We start from the raw sequence: 20,006 nt of genomic DNA, 5'->3' as shown, positions 1-20,006 counted from the left end.
AAAATAGATAATAAACTAAAAAGAAAAAGATAAATCACCTTTATCACCAGCAATTGCATTTTGTTGTGTATATATTAAAAAACTTGAAATGATTGTCACCTTGTGAACATAAAGTTAAAATATTATATTAAACAAAAAATAAAACGCATTTAGTGCAACTCATTTTTAATATATAATTTGTCTACATTATTACACTAAATATTTATATAAAGTAAAAAAACAAAAACAAAAACAAATGTAAGAGCAAAATTTTCATTTATTTCAACTTTTAATCTCAGAATAATAATAAGCAATAAATTATTTATATATATAAACAATATTTATACATTAAACAATATTTATATATAAGAACTGTAGGAAATCTTTCAAAATTTGTAGTAAAGCAAAAACAAATAATATAGAGATATTTAAAAAAATAAATCTTTTGAGTTCAGCAAAAATCTCAATTATATCCTATGTATTTTATTTAAAGGCATATTAAATGAATTTAAAGCAAAAAAATAAGCTTCTTTCTTTTCAAATTACATATTATGTTGTGAGTAAAACACGTTATTGTTTTAATTGCTCTTTTTAATAAATAAATAAAAATGATAATAATTTTATAAATTATATTTAGTCATTTTTTGTCCTAAATTATTTTACATGTACAAGTATTCTTTATTCAGGTCATAGACTTAGTTTCTACTCTTCAATTAGCAAATCATAATACAAAAATTCAAGCCTTTACATTTAAGTTAAAGTAATAGCTTATTTTTTTTTTTTTAGGCGGGGCTTAACGTCCAACTAACGATTAGGTGTCGTGGACGTGAAGGTAGGTAATAAATTAACGCATTTATTATTTTACATATTGACAAATCTAAGACACAAGTACTCTAAATAATCATATGTTTGAGAGCAATATGCCGCTTAAGATTTACCTTTTGTTTACTTCTATATGGACACTGAGGGCATAGAAATTTCGGCTCTTTACCACATTCATGTCTCTTATGGCTATTTAGACTCTCTTTATATTTATAAGTTTTGTTGCATTTATCGCATCTGAAAGCTGGAACGTATCGTATGTTGTATCCTGAAAAAAAAAAAACAAAAAATCTTAGAAAGAATTCTAGGATAAAAATGAAAGCAAAATTTTATTTAAAACTAAGATCTTCCCTTACTATAATCTATATTACATTTTTTACATTTATTCCCCTTACCAATAATAAAGGGAAGAGAATGTTTACAGTTTACTAAACTGCCGCTTTAAAGTAAACAATTTAATTTTAAAAGACTCCTTACAAATTACTGAGAAAATTTAAATTGTTAGATATCATATTTATATGTTTGGCGATACTTTATTGATTTTTTAAATTATGTTGTAATATCACAATCACGAGCATTATCACCAAAATTACATTGCCAAAATAATGATTTTATAATTTTTCACAATCTAAAGCATGATTTCCTTTTACGCTTTTGAAACAAGCAAATATATCCATTGAAAGCTGAATACTTCATATCTTTTCAAGAATGCAAAATATAATACAGAAATAAGAGAAGATTCTGATAAAACTGAACAAAAATCTTCTAATAACCACTCTTTTTTTTTACAAATTTTTATTAACTATGATGTACTTCAAGACACCTATCATTTAAAAAAGAGTAAGAGGTTTATAAAACATTATTATAATTTTATTTATTTTTTTAAAAACTCTTTTATTAAATAGGAGGTATACATTCCAAATTTTAATAAACTTGATACATCATAGAAACCTCAACAGATTTAGGTGTTAGAAAAAATTTAAATTTATCTTTACCCTCTTTTGACTAATGTAAAATCTGATTCACATGATAATGTGATAAATAACATCAAAGTCCAACCACCGTTCGATCTTAAGCGGAAGCGATGCGTTTTATTCTTGACAACTCCTTAATTCCGTTTCCACATTGATAAAACAAGACCAACAGATACGAACTGTTTATACCACAGCTTTGATTTGAAAAAAATGTCTCTCTCGCAGATGTGACTCCACAAAATAACTAACACACCCACACACATCTCCATAAACACCAAAAAGATCTTTAACAACTTATTGTTATCCTCTTCTTCTTAATCAAGAACGTTTATGTTATAACTTGAGAAGTCATATTTATAACTTGAGAAGGCAATAAGTCAGTGGTAGAAAATTAAACAAGAATTTTTGCTCTTGAAAATTATTCTTTTCCTTCACGCAAAAGACGCTCCTTTTCCTCAAAGCAGTGACGTACTTTCTACGAAATAGTGATGTAATGTAGAAAAATGCTGGCTTTGGAAGAGAAGTCTTCAACTTACACATAATCTCTTCTTTTTGGATTCTGGGTGCGTATATATTACAATTTAACTTGTAAAGATATAAATTTGTTAGCAAAATTTTAAAATAATTAATCATTTTAATCAGACTTTTATATTTGCTTAAGTCACTTTACTTTATTTACATAATACATGTTCGAAAAACTTTTGGGCTTCAGCTGGTTACTTAAAATATTTTTTAAACGATCGCCTAAGAAAAACTTAGTCCATATTTGGGATGAACTAATAATAATTGCATTTCGAGATTTAAGTCAAATGATGAAGCCTAAAAACGTGGAGTTTAACATATTCTTTTCTTCGAAATGCTCGGATACAATAAGGGCATCTAAATCTTGGTTCTACTCCGCATTGTCTTTCATGCCTTGATTTTCCTTGACGATACTTGAAACTTTTTTCACATTTTCTACATTTAAATCTATCTTCGCTGGAATTTGCCTCGTCTGAAAGAAAGAATAAAGCAAAAATGATTTAGTAAAAGTCTTTAAATACCTAAATGAAACTATTCGGTTTTGTAGGTTTAATAACCTCTAATAAGAAGGTAATTACTGCAGTATTTATTTATTGTTAACACAACCGTCACAAGATTTAAATACAAATTTTCCAAACTGCAAGAAATCTCTAGCAAATTGGTAAGATCAACAAAAAAAATCCAGATTTTACTGCATCAATTCTGGTTCTGAATGAAAAATAGTTTAATAAATTAAAACATACGTCAAACATAATTGAATAAAAATTACTAAATACACATCATTGTTTATTGTTTAACCATCTTCTACATTTATATATTATTTAAAAAATATGGCTACTTTCTTTAATTAATTCATCAATATCTGCTTTATTTTGTAAATAAACTTGTTTATGTTTAATAAATACATGTTTTTTCAAGTTACCTTTATATCTACTCTCATAGGAGCAAAATTTACAACGAAATTGTGGTAATACTCCGCATTCAAATTTCAAGTGAGTATACAAACCAGTTCTATACTTGTAACTTTTGAAGCATTTTGCGCAGACATACTTCTTGACTGTGAACACAAATAAAATAAGTCAGAAAATAAGTTCATTAATAATATTCAAGCTGTTCTCTCTTGAAGTACGATCCATTTATGATTTTGTTTTTTTTTTTATCATGAGTAAAATAATTACTAATTTAATGTCACAATGTTTTAAAGAAAATTGTTAATAATTGTTTCATTAACTTACTTGCCCTTAATATAAATAAATAAATAATGAGAGAGATGATGTAACAAAAGGAGTTGTGAAAACATATTAGGACTTGAAGTTTTAATAATGTGCGTCGTAAAAGGAATATTAAATTTACAGCGCATTTATTATGTAAATACAAATTTACACTTTTGTATTATTTTTTAAAAATATGACATGTAATTTGAAATTAAAAAAACAATTGAAATTTAAAAAAAATCAAAATTACAAAATAAAACGTAACAATATATTGCCTATTTACTCCAAGAATAATTGTGCCTATTAAACATGTGTCTCTTTAGTGAGACTTTTTGCTTACATTCAAATGGACAGTTTGGACAGTGAAATTGAGGAGATTTTCCACATTCATATTTTTTATGGGTGTACAATCCTCGTTTGTAACGATAACTGCGATGACAAACAGTACATTCAAACTTTTCTAATTCTAAAACAGAAAAACAAAAAAAATATGATGAATTTTATTTTGAAAGATAATAACACCAATTATAATACAAACTAAATAGCAGTGGAAAACACACTGTTTTTTAGAATTGGCTTTAAAATAGTGTTAAAAGAAAACTTAAACCGTTGAATCTTTCGCAATTGAATAATACTTTAACTTAATAAAACATTTAAAAATCCGGCAAGCAATATTCTGCTTGTTAAAATAATATTTGTTCAATATGATTCATTGGCTATTAGGTTGGTGATAGCCTCTTATAACTTGATACACTGTATATTACACAAAAAAAAATTAAAAAACTTATGTCTACACAGAATCATTTATTCAAGCATTGTTTTGTAATTTAAAGTCAATAAAAAAAATAGTATAAACATGGATTTAAGAGCGAACTTGGGTGGTGAATATGAAGCATAGACGTGTAAGAGATCTTCCGTTCGAATCCCGCGTGCAGTTGCTTTTTAATTTTTGGAAAAAAAATTCCTTTACTTAATTTAATTACTTAATTGGTAGTTGGTCGTCAAGCCCCGCCTGAAAAAAATAGGCGATTACTCTAAAACATGTATTTACATGTAAGAATATGTACTCTATGTTTCGCACTGAACATTTTTTGAAAATATGAATTTTTTGTTAACATACAAAATTTTAGAATTATCTAATAATCTTCTAATGATGTCAGACAAAGCTAGTCGAAACCTTGAAAAAAATACAAAACATGGAGACATTAGGGTTTTTTTTGTATTTGTTATATCAAAAACGAACTACAGCTGACCAATTTTTAAGGACAAAAGCCAGCACATAGTCTCACATAGACAAAACATAATATTTAATAAAATAGTAAAAATTAAAATTAAAGATAACTCCTGCTTAAAAAAGTTTCTCTTCATAGTCATGCTTCTAGGCATAGTATCTATAAAGCTCCTAGAGCCAGGATCCAACCAAATTACCAGCCTTCTCTTACTATAAACAGTAAATCTCTTCACCGACTCTCACTTATTGAGGCTCCTTTTTGAAAAATCAAAGAACAAGTGACTATCCTACGAATACTTAATATAAGCGCTTTTTTTTTTCTTTTTTTTTTCTAATAATACGACCTGGAATACACAAATTTGTTTAGATTTTGTTTCTGTTAGACGTTCCGCTAGAGCAGTGTTTCCCAACCTTTTTTGTGTCATGCCCCACCTTAACCTTTCTAAAATTTTCATGCCCCCCATGTAACATACATAATTTTTAACATTAAAAAATTGATTCGTTCACTTAAGAAACATAAATGATAGGTTCTAGGAAGAAATCACTATGAAATTGTTAACAAAACATAGTAAGTAAAATTTCAAAACATATAATGTAGAACTGAAATTCAAATTCCAAATAATTTTAATACAGATTTTTCTATATCAATTTATTATTTTAATTTAGTGAGATCCTTGCGCTTGATGCTTGCTGCACAGAGATTTTATATAAGGTTCCAATTTGGTTAGCTGCAGTCTCAAGTCTCCACGTTGTGTTATATCCAGCCGATTTCTTTTTTTTACCAGTAAATCAATTACAGCACTAAATCCACATTCAGCTAAAAATGAAGATGGAAACGGTAGCAATAGTTTTCTTGCACATTTGGTTGAATTTAGGTATTTGATATCTGTTTCCTCACAAAGCCATACCATCGCTCCTTTTATATTAAATAAAGTTTTAACTGACTCATCATTTTGCAATTCTGCGAGTTCTTCTTGATACTGCATATTTGATATGCAGCGATGGGCCAATTAAGTGCCAACAACTGCGCTGTTTAGCGAGTTTTTAAAACGTCCGGGGTTCCCCGCGGCAGTCTGCACGCTCCGCGGTGAACCCCAGACGAAGTTTACTTGACGACGCCAATCACCCAGTTGATATTTTGGTCTCGTCAAACGGAATTATACCTAATAATTATTTAACGCAATTATTTAAGAATTTGCTTTTTTTGTTAAATTTGGCACCGATATCTAGCATTGCATTTAAATAGCCCGGAGCGAAAGGGTTAAAGTCGTGTCGAGTCCATTTTCGAATTGCCCCCCTTAACTATTAAATTGCCCCCCTGGGGGGCGTGGGCCCCACGTTGGGAAACACCGCGCTAGAGTCATATAAGCTGTACATTCCAAGTCTTACCTACTGTCTACACAGTTATCCATTTGAACCAAAATAATTGTTGAAGAGTTTTAATGCCGAAATATCTTTTAAAATATTCTTTAAGAATGATCCCTACACTAGGTTTTTTTTTTGCTTTTAAATATTGTTTGAACATTAAAGACAAACTGTTATAATATCTATTGCTTATAACTACAATGTACTCAAAAACATGTAAGTCTAAAATAAATGAGTGTGAATTTGTAAACGAAATATTTTTAAACTTACTAGTTCAGTAAAGCTGTAACGCAGATGAGAATAATCTCTTCGTCTCAACATGACATTAAGAGCGAAATATTCTTTCTCAAGGTGATCTGAACGCCTTGAGAATGTTAAAATATTTTTGTTGCTTGGATTTGCCCTATTTTGGACATATGATGTACAGTTGCTTTAAGAAACGAAATTTTAGAGGTATGAATAGTCAAGTATATAAATCCAGACCGCTAGCCAGTAAATCTTTAAAGATTTATTTATTTTTTAAAGTTACAAACATTTTTTTGTTGTAGACAAGTATTTTTTTAAGAATAAGTAGTTGATTCAGAATAGAAAGCCATTAACAAAACAAAAAATTATCAAGAAAGTAGAAGATGTCTGTTAACTAAAATAAAAATTAATTAATTAAAATAAAAAAAATTGATGACTATGTATTTCATATAGAATTATGTATATTGACTAAATGTCTTCTAAGTGAGATCTTTTGCTTACACTTGAACGGACACTCAGGGCAATGGAACTGGGGATCTTTGCCACATTCAAATCGTTTATGATTGTATAAACCTTGATAGTATCGATATGTGCGATGGCACGCGCTGCATTCAAACTTTCTTCTTTCTGAAATGAAAACAGAAAATAAATAATTACTAGTAAGTTGTAATTGGTTCAAAATATCTCGAACTTAATATCGATTTTCCTTAAAGCGGAGTAGTCGATACAAAAAAAAATAAAATCGACAAGAAAAAAGTAAAATCTACATAAGCAATAGATAATATGAAATTTCGTCCATATGTACTTATAAAATAATAAATGAATATTTTTTTTTCCGTCTCCTAAAAAGTGCATTCATCACTAAATCATGGCATGCAATATTACAACGAGTAATTAGTATTATTTAAATAAATAATAAGCAATTATTTTTAATTAACATTATTATTAACAACGTGTCTACAAAATTTCTCATCCAACTTTATTCATGCTAGGCGAATTTCGAAATTATCATCTGTTATGCGCTCCAGGCACTAATTGCACAATATATTTTCCAGCTCCACATTTAGAGATCCGAAAAATGTTTATTGTATGCAATAATTAAACTTAGGAGTAAGAAAATCATGTTAACGATAATTAACAACTTTAAATTATCAGCTTGGAAGTAAATTGGATTGGATTAATCCATTATTTAATGCAACAAGATGTCATGAATGCGACAATGAAATGGTATTAATTGTTAGGAAAGCAAGAAGATCTAGTTTTGGCAACTGATTGATTAGGATATACGAAGATAACGGAGCAATGCTGCATAGATTGCATTATTGATATTAGTATAGTATTATAGTTTAATATTAGTATAAATTAAACTGGCATTAAAATCTAAGAGAATCTAAGAGACACAAAACACAGATTTCCTCCTCCAAAAATGCGTACTGACCTGCTAAATGGCATGTAGATGTGAACTGGCTTAGAAAAACATCTTCCTTGGAGTTTCCAATAATGTGGGTCCAAGTCAAGGTTCGGTGTCATTCGCCTTTTTTTTTCACAGTGCTTTTAATTCGTAGTCAGGAATGATAGCTTTTAGACTCAGCCTGTAGCCGGGTGCATCTTGTGGTTTTCGTGAAGAGCATCTGTAGGACCCCTTTCAGCTTGTATTTTATGATTTATTCACACTCTTTAATAGCAAAGCTGAGCAAAACATTAGGCGCTTTTGGAAAGAAAGTACCTAATTTAGAAAGCAATATGCCATATTGAAAATTACTTTGTGAAATTTGATAGTCAAAGTTTCGTTTCCTACATATATTTCTACGATTAATTTTTTCTATTCGCTTACTTGAATTAATGAAGTATTGGTTAGATATTATGAAAACGAAAGTAATGCATGGCAAGGAAGAATAACTTCCTAAACCCAACAAAAGTGAGTAATTTGGGTTCAAACTTCCTAAAATTCTTTCATCGCTAATGCAGTCAATATGTTGTTACTGAGGAAAACATTTTCACAAGAGAGAGAGAAACTTAGGAAAGTAACCACTAAAGTTTAACACCTGAACGTAATATTTATTGATATTTCATAAATGTATAAGCTACGTTTTTCCTAAACGGCATATTTAGTCACTCCACTCTGTTAAGATGATTGCAGAGCTTCGAGGCTGCAATAAATCAACAAAGGCAAATAGAATTACACTGAAACAATATTACAAACAATAAAATAATATCATCCTATTTAATAAAATTTTTATGATGAACATTATTAGTAGTTTCTACTGTATGCTTCACAAAAATGTGACTCTTCAGATAACTTCTATATCTTGCTTGATATGGACAGACTGGGCACTTGAATTTTGGTTCAACTCCACACTCATAGTTGTAATGTCTTTGTAGATTGTAGGATCGGTTATATGACTTAGAACAATTTTTACACGTGTAGATTTTTCCTCCTGCAAGGTAAATAAAATTGAAGTTAGACATGATTTTCTTTTTTTAAAAAAATGCTATTTAGATTTATGTAAAATCTGAAAGAAAACTTTTTTTTTAATTAAATTACGACAGGGCACAAGATTACATGCTGTTTGCCAAGAATGTTTCTATATATTTATGAATGACTTACGTGAAACAAATCTTCATTTACTTTTTATTAATCAAACAACTTTCTATCTGACAGATAAATTAAAATTAAGTAAAGAAAATTTGAAAAGGAGATATTACAAAAATAAATAATCTATAAAAACAATTGAATATTATGGAGTAACTATCGTCATTAAAATTATTTTTTTAAATGTTGTTACCTTTAATAAGATAAGCAGTATTTCTTGTCCTTGAAATTCACCAGTACTCTGTCGGACCAGTCTAATCTCATCACAAGTTCAGGCATTTTGATCATCTTCATCGGTCTTATGTCTCTGGTTGACATGCCTCTTAAGATGACCTTTATATCTTCCCAGATAAGGGCAGTATGGGCATTGGAATTGAGGTTTAACACCACATTCATACCTTTGATGGCGATGAAGATTATAAGAGTGACTATAACTCTTAAAACACTTCTGACAAATATAACGCTTCTTAGTAGCAGATGATTCACCTACTAGACAAAACTGTTGTTAGAGAAATTCACAATTTTGAGGGTATAAACTTAATAAAAGATGTCGGTTGTAATGTATACATATGATGAAAAAATGCATTCACTTGTAAAAAAAAAACAACCAGAAATTGCAATAAAACAATAACTTATTCTTACTTTCTAATACTTTCTTTACTAAGAATCCCTCTTCCTTAGATTTTTTTTGTTTAATGGGTTCGGTTATATTTTCACGTTTCACTGCTCCATTACCATCAAACTCGATCGTGCAATGCAACAAATTATATTGTTCTTTAATGAAAGACTATCTTCCTATAAAATTCCCTACAGTCAAAACATTTTAACCTTTTTCAAAACAAGAATTGCTAATTTTGGTTAAAGAATATTGGCGAAAATTGGCTGTTTAGTCACCATACTACACGTGACTATTCCACGTGAAATATTAGGTTTGGGAAATCAGCAATTTTTTGGTTTAATGCTTACACACAAAACTAGTGCGAATATCAAACAGATTAGGGAACTCAAATATTTATTTCCAGAAAAAAAACGAGATTTTGAATAATTGTGACTTCCAGAATGTTTCAAGGATCTTCAACAATCAATTAGTAAACATATTGAGTTCTTTATAAAGCTGAAATTCAGAAAAAGCTACAGAACTAATAGTAAATTACAACAATAAACAGAAATGAAATGAACCTACATAAGATCGTAGATCGTAAGAAAAATATTTTCTGTTCTTACTATATGTAAGCCATCTATCGCCAGAAACCGAGGTTTAAGGGCATAGCTTCCTCCCTATTGTCCACGATCTTAAAAAACATAATCCACAACCAACTTCAACCTACATACTATAAACTATTCGCCTTTCCAAAGAATGATGGACATGGAGTAACCTTCTCTTTAGAGATCTTTGCGTCCTGGCGAATATCCAGTCTTACAATAAACACTGAACTCTCAATGTTCAAACAATTTTTACAGGGCCTATACAGGAAGTTAATGCGTACAGTACAACTGTTTGGGTAAGCGAACTACAGTTAAATTCTAGCTCATAACTACAGGCCCCCTCACTCATATATTTTGTTCACTTATAAAACACCAGCAATCATGCACAAATTCTGAAGGAAGGCACAATAGATCTTATTGACGCATTGCACTTAGCTTTATAATCTCCCGTAAACCAATTTACCTCAAGAAGACAACAATAGCTTTTAATCATCAGCTTCTCTGGTACCTCTAACTCTAATCTCTTCTTTATACGCTCTCTAAAAAAGAACTAATTATGTAGCTTTTAAGAGTTAAGCCGTAATGCCCCGCATGAAAAATAATATATACAACACCCATTCAAACACAGTATTTGTGAATTGCTCGGGCTACGGAGGTTCTAACGATATCTTTTGCTGTTAAGGCAGCAGAAAACCTGTTCTGGTTCTTAAACTGCAAGTATTTTATGAGCAATTTGACTTTTTACCAATAACTAAATAGGCTAACTTACGAAATGTATACATATATATGTCGTATAAATATATGTTTACAAACAAATATGACTTTATCAACCTTGGCAATGCTTCAATGACATTTCACTGCACAAATATCACCGATAAAGTAACAAACCCGATAATTTTTTGGGATGAGGTCTAACTCATCATTTCAGCGAACTCATATCGCCTACATATAGCACTCTTTTTGAAGTATTGTGTTAAACATTCTCCAAGTTATAATATGAGCGACCAAAAAAATTAGGTCATAAAAATCATGTTTTTAAAATTTATTTATAAATATAATGAAATTACAAAAATGCTTGTTTGCAATCTCTTAGAAAGAGATTATAATAATTTTTTCAAATTTTTAAGAACTTCATTATAAACTTTTATTACTTAATAAATAAATTAATCTTATTAATAATTAAAGAACGCTAGTTTTTTCCTCTTTTAATACATTAGACAAGAAAATGTAATTTGAATCAAAATGATTAACATTGCAATTCAATTAAGACTTGTACAATAGATGATGTTTAAGAAAAATGTGTGCCTTCAAATGACTACTGCATTTGGCAATATGTGGACATTGTGGGCAGTGAAACTGTGGCTCAATCACTTTACAATCTTCTCTTTTGTGCTGCCATAAGCGTCCAATATTATTGAAACTTTTTGTACAAGTATCGCACCTAAAATCGCCCAAAATTTCTGAAACAAAAATGAAAAGCGAATTTATTCTATAGACTATAAGCTTAAAAACTTATTTTACCTTAAAAATAAATTGTATCTGCGTACTGAAAAAATTTGATTTGGTAATAAAATACTTCTATACTTTTCGAATGAAAAAAAAAATTTAGTAATTTCTGTTACATGGAGATATGATTGTTTTATTTTTTTCTATAATCACATAATTATTGGTAAATTTTTAAGATTTAAATCACATCAAATGAAATAATATATTTCAATATTTGTAGCTGTTTATCGTTAAGTCATTTCAACAATACTTTAATTTAATTTTCTTTGTTTTTGTTATTTCTCTTACTTCAACAGTATTAAATCAGAAATATATTCTGCACGATTGGAGATATAATTTAAATGCACTTCTTTACGAGGTAAACTTCTCACATAATAAATTACCTTCGTCACCAATTATTCCACTTAGATGCAATATTACTAGAAATTATTATGAGAAATGTTGAACTAAATAATAATATCATTTGATAAAAGGTGTCATTTTAATGAACTTTTCACAATTTTCTATTCTTGGTATCGTTCTTCTAAGATTATTTGGATAAAATACAAGATTAATTAGACAGAAAGATTCTGAAATAGAAAGTTTATTATTGTGAAGAGTGAATGATAAGCCGAGAAAATATTTTATAATCATACAAATAAATAAATAAAAAAATAACCTTCTGTAAAAGGATTTATTAAATTTACATTTTTCTACTGTTCTTTGAAAAGTTAATGATTCCTCATCCCATGGTAATTTGTATAGTTACGCTATTTAAACAAGTGGTTCAACACAGTGAGATTATTAAAAACTCAATTTCAGAGATCTCAAAATTCATAGTTCCAAAAAAGAAATAATTTGTTTGCTTATGATAAGATTTTCTGTGCATAAGAACTAAATTTAATTAGAAATAAATAAAATATTTAACTTAATTTAATTAATGATTATGGTAACTAATTTAGGTCAATATTCAAATTTATGGTTCACATTAAAAATCAGAATTAGTTTTTAAAATTATAAATTCTTTTTTTTCACAAATAGTAATCAGTTCAATGATGTTTTAAAAATTAAACCTGAATTCCTTTTTTAATTTTTTTTTTTTTTCAGTTAAGTGAATCTTATTTGAAGAGTGAAAAATTATAATGAATCTAGAATTATCTTTAAATTTGACATTTTTTCCACTACCTCATCTTTGGACTCGAGTGCAGTTTAAAGTGCGTTAATTCGATTCTCTGCCTATTTTGATCGCTAGATAGTATCGAACGGTTAATTTAATACATTTTATTTTAGCTAATTAACAGTTTTTTTCGTTAAATAGGAAATTTAACAATAAGACACTATTCCTAATTAGATTTCCAAATGGTATGATTTGATCTTTTACAACAAACATAAATAATAAAATGAATACCTTTGTCCTTTTTTTAAAATGTTCTTTAATTTAAAAAAATAAATTGAATTTAATATAACAGTATATAACATTCCAGTTGTATTCATTTAATCGTGGTAATAGAAGTTCTAAATACTGTTACAGACATACACATTTCATTTTTTTTTAACCCGTTAACACTTTTAACAAAACAATCGACTACAATAAAATAACAATCCGAATTTTGTGCATACTAATACAATAAATTTTTCAATTTATCTAAATGAGCAACGAATGTTTACTATATATGTGTGTCTTTAGATCACTTTTATATCTGGCTCGATGTGGACAAAATGGACACTTAAATTGTGGCGTTTTTCCACCACATTCGTATTTTTTATGTCTGGTTAGATTGCCCAGCTGGCTGTAACTTTTATTGCAAGCACTGCAAGAAAACTTCTGTCTACCTGAAATATAAAAAAAAAACGTTTCTCCTATTAGTAAAGAAATATGATATAATTAAATGAGTAATACAATTTTTAAAATGGTAACATTACTTTGACATTTTTGAACACTTAAATCGCCAATCTTTCTTTTTTTCAATTTGACCTGTCAAAAAATACCTCTCACCACCGAAACATTACATTACTACAAAAATATTTAAGGATAATTGGCTTTCAAAAGACATAGTTATAAGTAAATAAAATTCACTAGTTTGTTTCATAAAGAAGGTTTAAAAAAAGTGTTCCCTGTTTTCAATTGTTTGTCTTAATTCTGAGGTAATTCTTAGAAGCACTAAAACATTTTAGCTTATAATTTTATTTTGTCATTCGGCTGAAATCATTTTTGGATGTACTTTTAATCTTGAAGCCTTGTTACTAAGTTGGGAAGATAAACAATCATCAAAAATCTTTACTAAAAGAACAAAAAACTGCGTAACATGGATTTTGAAATGTTACCCTGCGTATTTCGTATAAAGATATTATTGAATTTTCTTCTTTTACTTTATAATTAATATAATGAAAGGATTTAGACAACATTGTGTGATTGCTTTCATTATTTAATTAATTAGTACTGAATAAATAATCTACTCTGTAACTGTTTAACATAAAAACAACTGGAATCATAAGAGATTTAATCACAATCAATTATCTTAGTAATACATTATTTTTACACTTGTAAATAAATAAAACATCTTTTAAAAATAAGTTGTTTAAAGATATTTAATTAAAAAAAAAAAAAAAAAATCACCACATATGTTTAGTATAGACATGAGTTTTGAGATCACTTTTGTATCTAGAAATATGAGGACAATAGGGACATTGACATTGCGGTTTCTTTCCTCCACATTCATATTTCTTGTGCCTTCTTAGATTGCGCACTTGCCTATAACTTTTATCGCAAGAATCACAGCTGTACATGGATCTCGCTCCTGCAATTAATCAGTAATCCATAATATAGAATTTATAACAATTTGAGTTATAAACAGAATATAATTTGAGATTGAAACAAAAATAAATTTACCAAAAGAATTAAATCAACTTTTGTTCAAGATGTTATTACTAAACTGGAATCTTCATACTAAAGGAATATTTCTGTTTAATGAATAATTCAGAACTAGACTAAAAGTTAGAGACAAAGGAAAACAGGCAGAAGAATGGCTGTGAATGCAAAAAGTAACAATAATGAGTCAAAAGATAGAAGCCTAGACAGATAGAATACTGTTTTAAAACTTTTATTGCCGAGTTTGAGTCGGTCACAGTTCCTTATAAAATGTACAATGTTGATGAATAGTTCTATCCTTACCTGCAGAGATACAGCGATTTGGGATATACCCGGAGCACAGTGCAAAGCATGATGAATTAAATATTGTCATTAGTAAGTAATACCGGTAAGAATCTGTTACTACCTTTGGGCTAAATAAATGCCTAACTCACACAACTGTCTGTGGAAAAGTCGTGCCACCATGAAGTCTAAGCAGGTGAAAGCTACAACAACAACAAAAATTGATAGTAAAGCAATCTAGGAATGTGCAGCATTCGGTTGTCATGCAGGCGACAACTCATGAATATCAGCAGCGCATGCAGGTTTTAGGCTACATAATAGTCTTTCAGATTCGCGTTAACAGACTTATTCTTAGAGCATTTACTGTAATACAAATTCGTTGTGTAAAGTCAACCAACACGGAACTGGTTGTCTAGCAGCATCTGGCCTATACATCACTTACTGCTAAAAAAATAAATAAATAAATATAAATAAAATAAAAAATAGCCAGAACAGTTCTCCCACGGTCAGAAGGAGACGGAGCTTCGCACAGACATTACTTTGCAGCAAGATAACGGTTTGAAGCGCAGATTAGAGAAGCAAAACTGAGAAAGCAAGGGAAAACTTTCTTAAAGAAAACTCTTTTTCTTAATAATATCATTTTCTTAATAATATCAAAGTAATAGAATCGGATATTTTGAGGAAGCACTTTTAAAGTGAGATTATTTAATGCCTCTATCAGAAAATATTAGGTGTAATTAAGACCTATGTTTTATGAATACATTTATCATATTTATTGTTTCAAATAATTACGAAATCAAAAAATTTAAATTAATGAAAATATTACAATTTAACTGTTATCAACAAAACAAAAACTATCTTTAACGTTTAATAATGATTAGTGAAACGAAAATAATAGAAATAGATAAACAGAAAGGTACAAGGTTTTGTCGAGTCCTCTAAATTATAACAATATTAATTTTTTAAAAAAATTAAGACCAGGTTCAAACCGAGTCTCAAATTTTACAGCTAGAAACAAAAAATATCCCAAATTTTATGTACATATATTCCTCTTTTAGCACGGAGATAAGTATTAATCAAATGTTGTTTTTTTTAAAGTAAGGATTACCATTCACAAAATAAATGTTATTTTTAGTGGTACTACTTTCTGATCATTTCCATTTCTACATTCAGTATTAATTCTACCATATTAATCTTCTTTGAAATTTACTTATCTTTGTAATAATGAAAACAAGTATTTCAGGATTTTTTTCAAGAAAAAAAAACTCTTTTTAATTTGAAAAATATAATAGAGGAAAAAACAACGTTTACGTTCAAATCTTTCTTCCAAATATTTTTTTTGTGCCCAGCATCCCAAAATTTTCTGTACATGTCTCATTGACGAAAATCACCAAATCGTTTGGACTTTATAGATACTATCCTACTTTAAGAACGAGGAGAATAATTTGTTTTTCATTTCCAAAGAAAACATATCACTTAATATGTCCAGCTGTTCTGATTTACAGTGTTCGCAGGGCCAAATTATAAAGCGAGATGATTATAAGACTTAAATTTTATAACAATTTTACTACGATTTTGATAAAAAGGTAACTTCTTTTATCTACTGTTATGCGACTCCTCCATCATTTTGTTTAAACTCTTTTATTTGTACAGGTGAAAATTTAAAAATAATATCTTCGGACATAGAACTATTTCAGTTATTCTCATTTGGACTTACTGCCATGCACTATGTTTGATTGCTATATGCGATGTTAATGAATCCACTCTTTTGGCTTTATATTCACAATGGTGACAAGAAAATTTAGCTTCAATACCACATTCATACTTTTTATGCCTGTTAAGATTTCCTTGGTGACGGTATACTTTTTTACATGTATCGCAAGGATAGCCAATCAAACCTGAAACAGAAATTCAATTAATGTTAAATCACTTTTTAATAAAGATTGAAATTTGTTATTTACATAAACAAGTAAACCTCTAAAAAATGAATTTTTTTATATATATGTAGAAACAAAGATACTTACTGTACGTGTAATTGTGTTGCAGTAAAGGAGTGCCTTAAAAAGTGAAGGAAGAAGTGTTGTTTAAAAGAATAAAACTTCTTTAAGATTTCTGGAAGGACTCCGAACTTATTCGAATGATGCATAAGCTTAAATAAAAACAAAAAATGCACACAACAGTGTGAAATGAAATAAAATATTAAATTTTATCAAAGAAAGAAAGGTAAATATTTATTTTAATATTTTTTTTATTGCGTTTTAACACAATAATTTTAAATACTAACACAATTAATAAATTTACAACAAGCAAAAAAAAACATCATTTGTAATGATAGAAGAAAATTATTAATAAAATAACAAAAATATTTTTGAAAAACAAGAAAATATGATTACTATTGGAAAACATACAAATAAAATATCTAAAAGCTACCATAATTGTGAAATTATAACATTCTTAGTACATTCAGTAAATTCTAGCGGGGGTGCTTAAAATTAACCAAATAATGACTAGTTTAGTATATGTAAAAGTCATGTAAGCATTTTATGCTTAAGCGTTGTCACATATTGTTGGGATTTACTACATTTTTTTTTTTTTAAATAATATATTTTATGTAATGTGAGTATGAAAGAAAAAAGAGTAGTTGGTATTCTTTAATGTGTCGTCAACTGCTTCGTAAATTTTAGTATCTTAATAAAGTGTACTTAATGATGTACCGTAACATCAAGAGAAAACATCTAAGTGAATTTAAAACATTAAACAAGTTTCTTGAATTAATTTCTACCAATTATTATTTATTTTTTTATATAATTTACTTTAAATACTGTTTGTATTTTCTTTCCTACTCGTTAAAAGAATATTTCCTATGAATATATTGGTAAAAACCTCTCCTTTTACACAAAATGCCAATCTTATAAAATAACCTATTAATATCTATCTTATAGCCTGTATTTCCTACCAAACGATATTATGGCCAGTCATAAACTATGGTTCCAGTGTAACGAGAGATCGAGGTAGTGCACTGGAAAAATCTCCGAGCGCCAAAAAAACTCAGATGTTGACACGTCTTAAATAAAAAATAATTAAAAAATGAAGAATAAATGTAATGTACCTAAGCAGGCTTTGTAATACAAAATAGTTAGCTTCTCTATTTTTTGGAATCACCAAAGAATACATTCTATCTAGACTACATCGGGTATGTTAGAAATTCTTATTCTTGTACAACTATATTGCACATTAGTTTCATTATAAATAATAAAAATTCATAGATTCCTGAAAAATTGCATATATTATGACATTCGAAAATGATACTGATTTCATTTCACTTTTTCTTTTTGTGAACACAAGAATACAGATTGGATTTTAACACATACACACTTATCACGATTCTTGATAATAAACACATTTAAATTTCAATTTCAGAATCTTAAGATCTGTAACAGGAAAGTAAAATGAGAAAATAGAAAAATTTCACTATAAACTTGAATCATTATAATTTTACAACATAAGCAGAAAAATAATTTATTGACTAGAGCTTACGATGAAAATATATAGATTTTTTTTTAAATATGAGTAATCTTAAAACTGGGATAATCATGTCTGAGAGCGATGTGAGCACTAAGATTATCAGATCTCTTCGCTTTGTATGGACAATGGATGCAGGAAAATTTCGGTTCCATTCCGCATTCAAATGTTTTGTGCCTTCTTAAACCTCGCTTGAAACGATAGCTTTTTGAACATTTGTCACAATGATACAAACGTACACCTGTAAAAATGTAAATTTTTTAATTATTAATTTTGAATAACTGAAATATTTTGGCGCTAAATAATAAAAAGTTTTTTAAACCAATAATAATCAATAAACTTACTGAAAATGAAATAACTTTTTACACATATACGAGACAAGCTTGGAGCAGTTAAATGTAAAGTTAACCGCTGATCCAAAGGGTCGAGCCTAGCCAATTAAGCATGACAAGTTTGAGTACAAGAAAATAAGCTTATTTTTTGTATTATTAATATTTTTTTATATTACTTCTACGTTAATATAATCTCGATACAATAATCGCAATAATAATAAACAAAATATCGCGTTATTACCCAGTACTATAACTCATAATTGGATGGTCACTAAAGTCTTAAGCGCTAGAGAAAAAGTCACGCGATCACTAGCGTTTTGAGTCGAATGGGTGGGTTGTTAGGAGGAGAACGGCATGAGAGACGGTGAACAAGAGAGTAGTTGGGTGTGAGCACCAAGTATTGTGGAGAAGTTTCTTCAATTCCAACAGAGAAAAAAGGGCTTTTAGATCATCGTAAATAGTATCGACTGTGTAAAGTCCAAAACAGTGTAGTAATTGTTGTGTGGATGAGACACTTGTTACGTTGTAATGATAGTTTTGAACTACTAAGACTTTTTATCACTATGTTCACTATGTTATTGAAAATAATAACACTAAATTTGAACGTGGAAAATGAATTAATTTAGTAATGGATGTTTGTATAAATAAGACTACAAGATTATCATAATCACATCTCTATTTAAAAAAAGAAAAAGAAAAGAAAATATAGGAACAAAAAACCATTAAATCAACAAAAGCTATTATTTTGACAGTGTTTGTAAAATATGTGTCTCTGTAGATCATGTTTTCTTCTAGAAGTATAATAACAAATTGAACACTTGAATCGTGGTTCACTGCCAACGCATTCATACTTGGTGTGTCTTCTCATGTTACCAAGACGATTGTAAACCCTGTCACAATTTGTACACTTGAACAGCCTTCTATTTTCTGCGCTCGCAAAGAAAAAAGGAAACAAAAACAAAACAAAATGTTAGAGTTAAAAATATTCAAGTAAAATCTGGGAAAATAGTACTTCATAGTTTTATTTATTTATTTTATAACAAATCTTTAATTACAAAAATAAATTCTCTCATTTCTTTTCTCAACATTGGACAGGTTGTGGTGTGTCACGATAGGCACATATTTATATTATGGATTTATTTGTGATAAACTTATACCAAAACTGCCAAGTAGGAAGCATTATGTCAAGACTGCGATTCCTGGACCTTAGTCTTGAATTTTACAAAAATATATAGTATTATTTGACGAATATCTTTAAAGCTTGCTGCTAATTTTTGTTTTTTTTTGTTTTAAAGTCAGATAGGAGGAAAAAAAATGACTGCCAGTTTCAGTCATAAATGAAACAGTTACCAAAAATAATAAAT

The 20,006-nt window shown here is 28.6% G+C and overlaps 2 protein-coding genes across 4 annotated transcripts in view; both read right to left on the bottom strand.

The window, feature by feature from the left end:
- Window positions 1–20,006, bottom strand: part of LOC141450987 (longitudinals lacking protein, isoforms A/B/D/L-like) — a 65,464-nt gene that overhangs the window by 10,730 nt on the left and 34,728 nt on the right. The window lies entirely within an intron of this gene.
- On the bottom strand, window positions 748–19,011 carry LOC141451093 (longitudinals lacking protein-like). Its single transcript, XM_074122168.1, has 12 exons — window positions 18,655–19,011; window positions 16,813–18,551; window positions 16,506–16,686; window positions 14,810–14,991; window positions 14,255–14,435; window positions 12,042–13,470; window positions 9,140–11,612; window positions 7,792–8,791; window positions 3,533–6,980; window positions 2,855–3,354; window positions 1,797–2,769; window positions 748–1,069 (listed from the first exon to the last, which is right to left on the bottom strand). The coding sequence occupies exons 4-6, from the start codon at window positions 14,877–14,879 to the stop codon at window positions 13,467–13,469; spliced, it is 255 nt and encodes an 84-aa protein (XP_073978269.1). The 5' UTR covers window positions 14,880–14,991; window positions 16,506–16,686; window positions 16,813–18,551; window positions 18,655–19,011; the 3' UTR covers window positions 748–1,069; window positions 1,797–2,769; window positions 2,855–3,354; window positions 3,533–6,980; window positions 7,792–8,791; window positions 9,140–11,612; window positions 12,042–13,466.

This window comes from Rhodnius prolixus, unplaced genomic scaffold (assembly GCF_049639745.1).
Source record: "Rhodnius prolixus isolate KJV_2025 unplaced genomic scaffold, Rpr scaffold_1, whole genome shotgun sequence".
Classification (NCBI taxonomy): domain Eukaryota; kingdom Metazoa; phylum Arthropoda; class Insecta; order Hemiptera; family Reduviidae; genus Rhodnius; species Rhodnius prolixus.
The sequence above is the reverse complement of the archived record's forward strand: the minus strand, read 5'-3'. Positions and strand labels throughout refer to the sequence as shown.

Bases quoted from the DNA above. Each gene is read 5' to 3' on its own strand.
- LOC141451093 (XM_074122168.1), bottom strand. From the start codon at position 14,879: ATGACAATATTTAATTCATCATGCTTTGCACTGTGCTCCGGGTATATC. The intron at 14,436-14,809 runs GTAAGGATAGAA...GATTAATTGCAG, and splicing joins AAATCGCTGTATCTCTGCAG to GAGCGAGATCCATGTACAGC.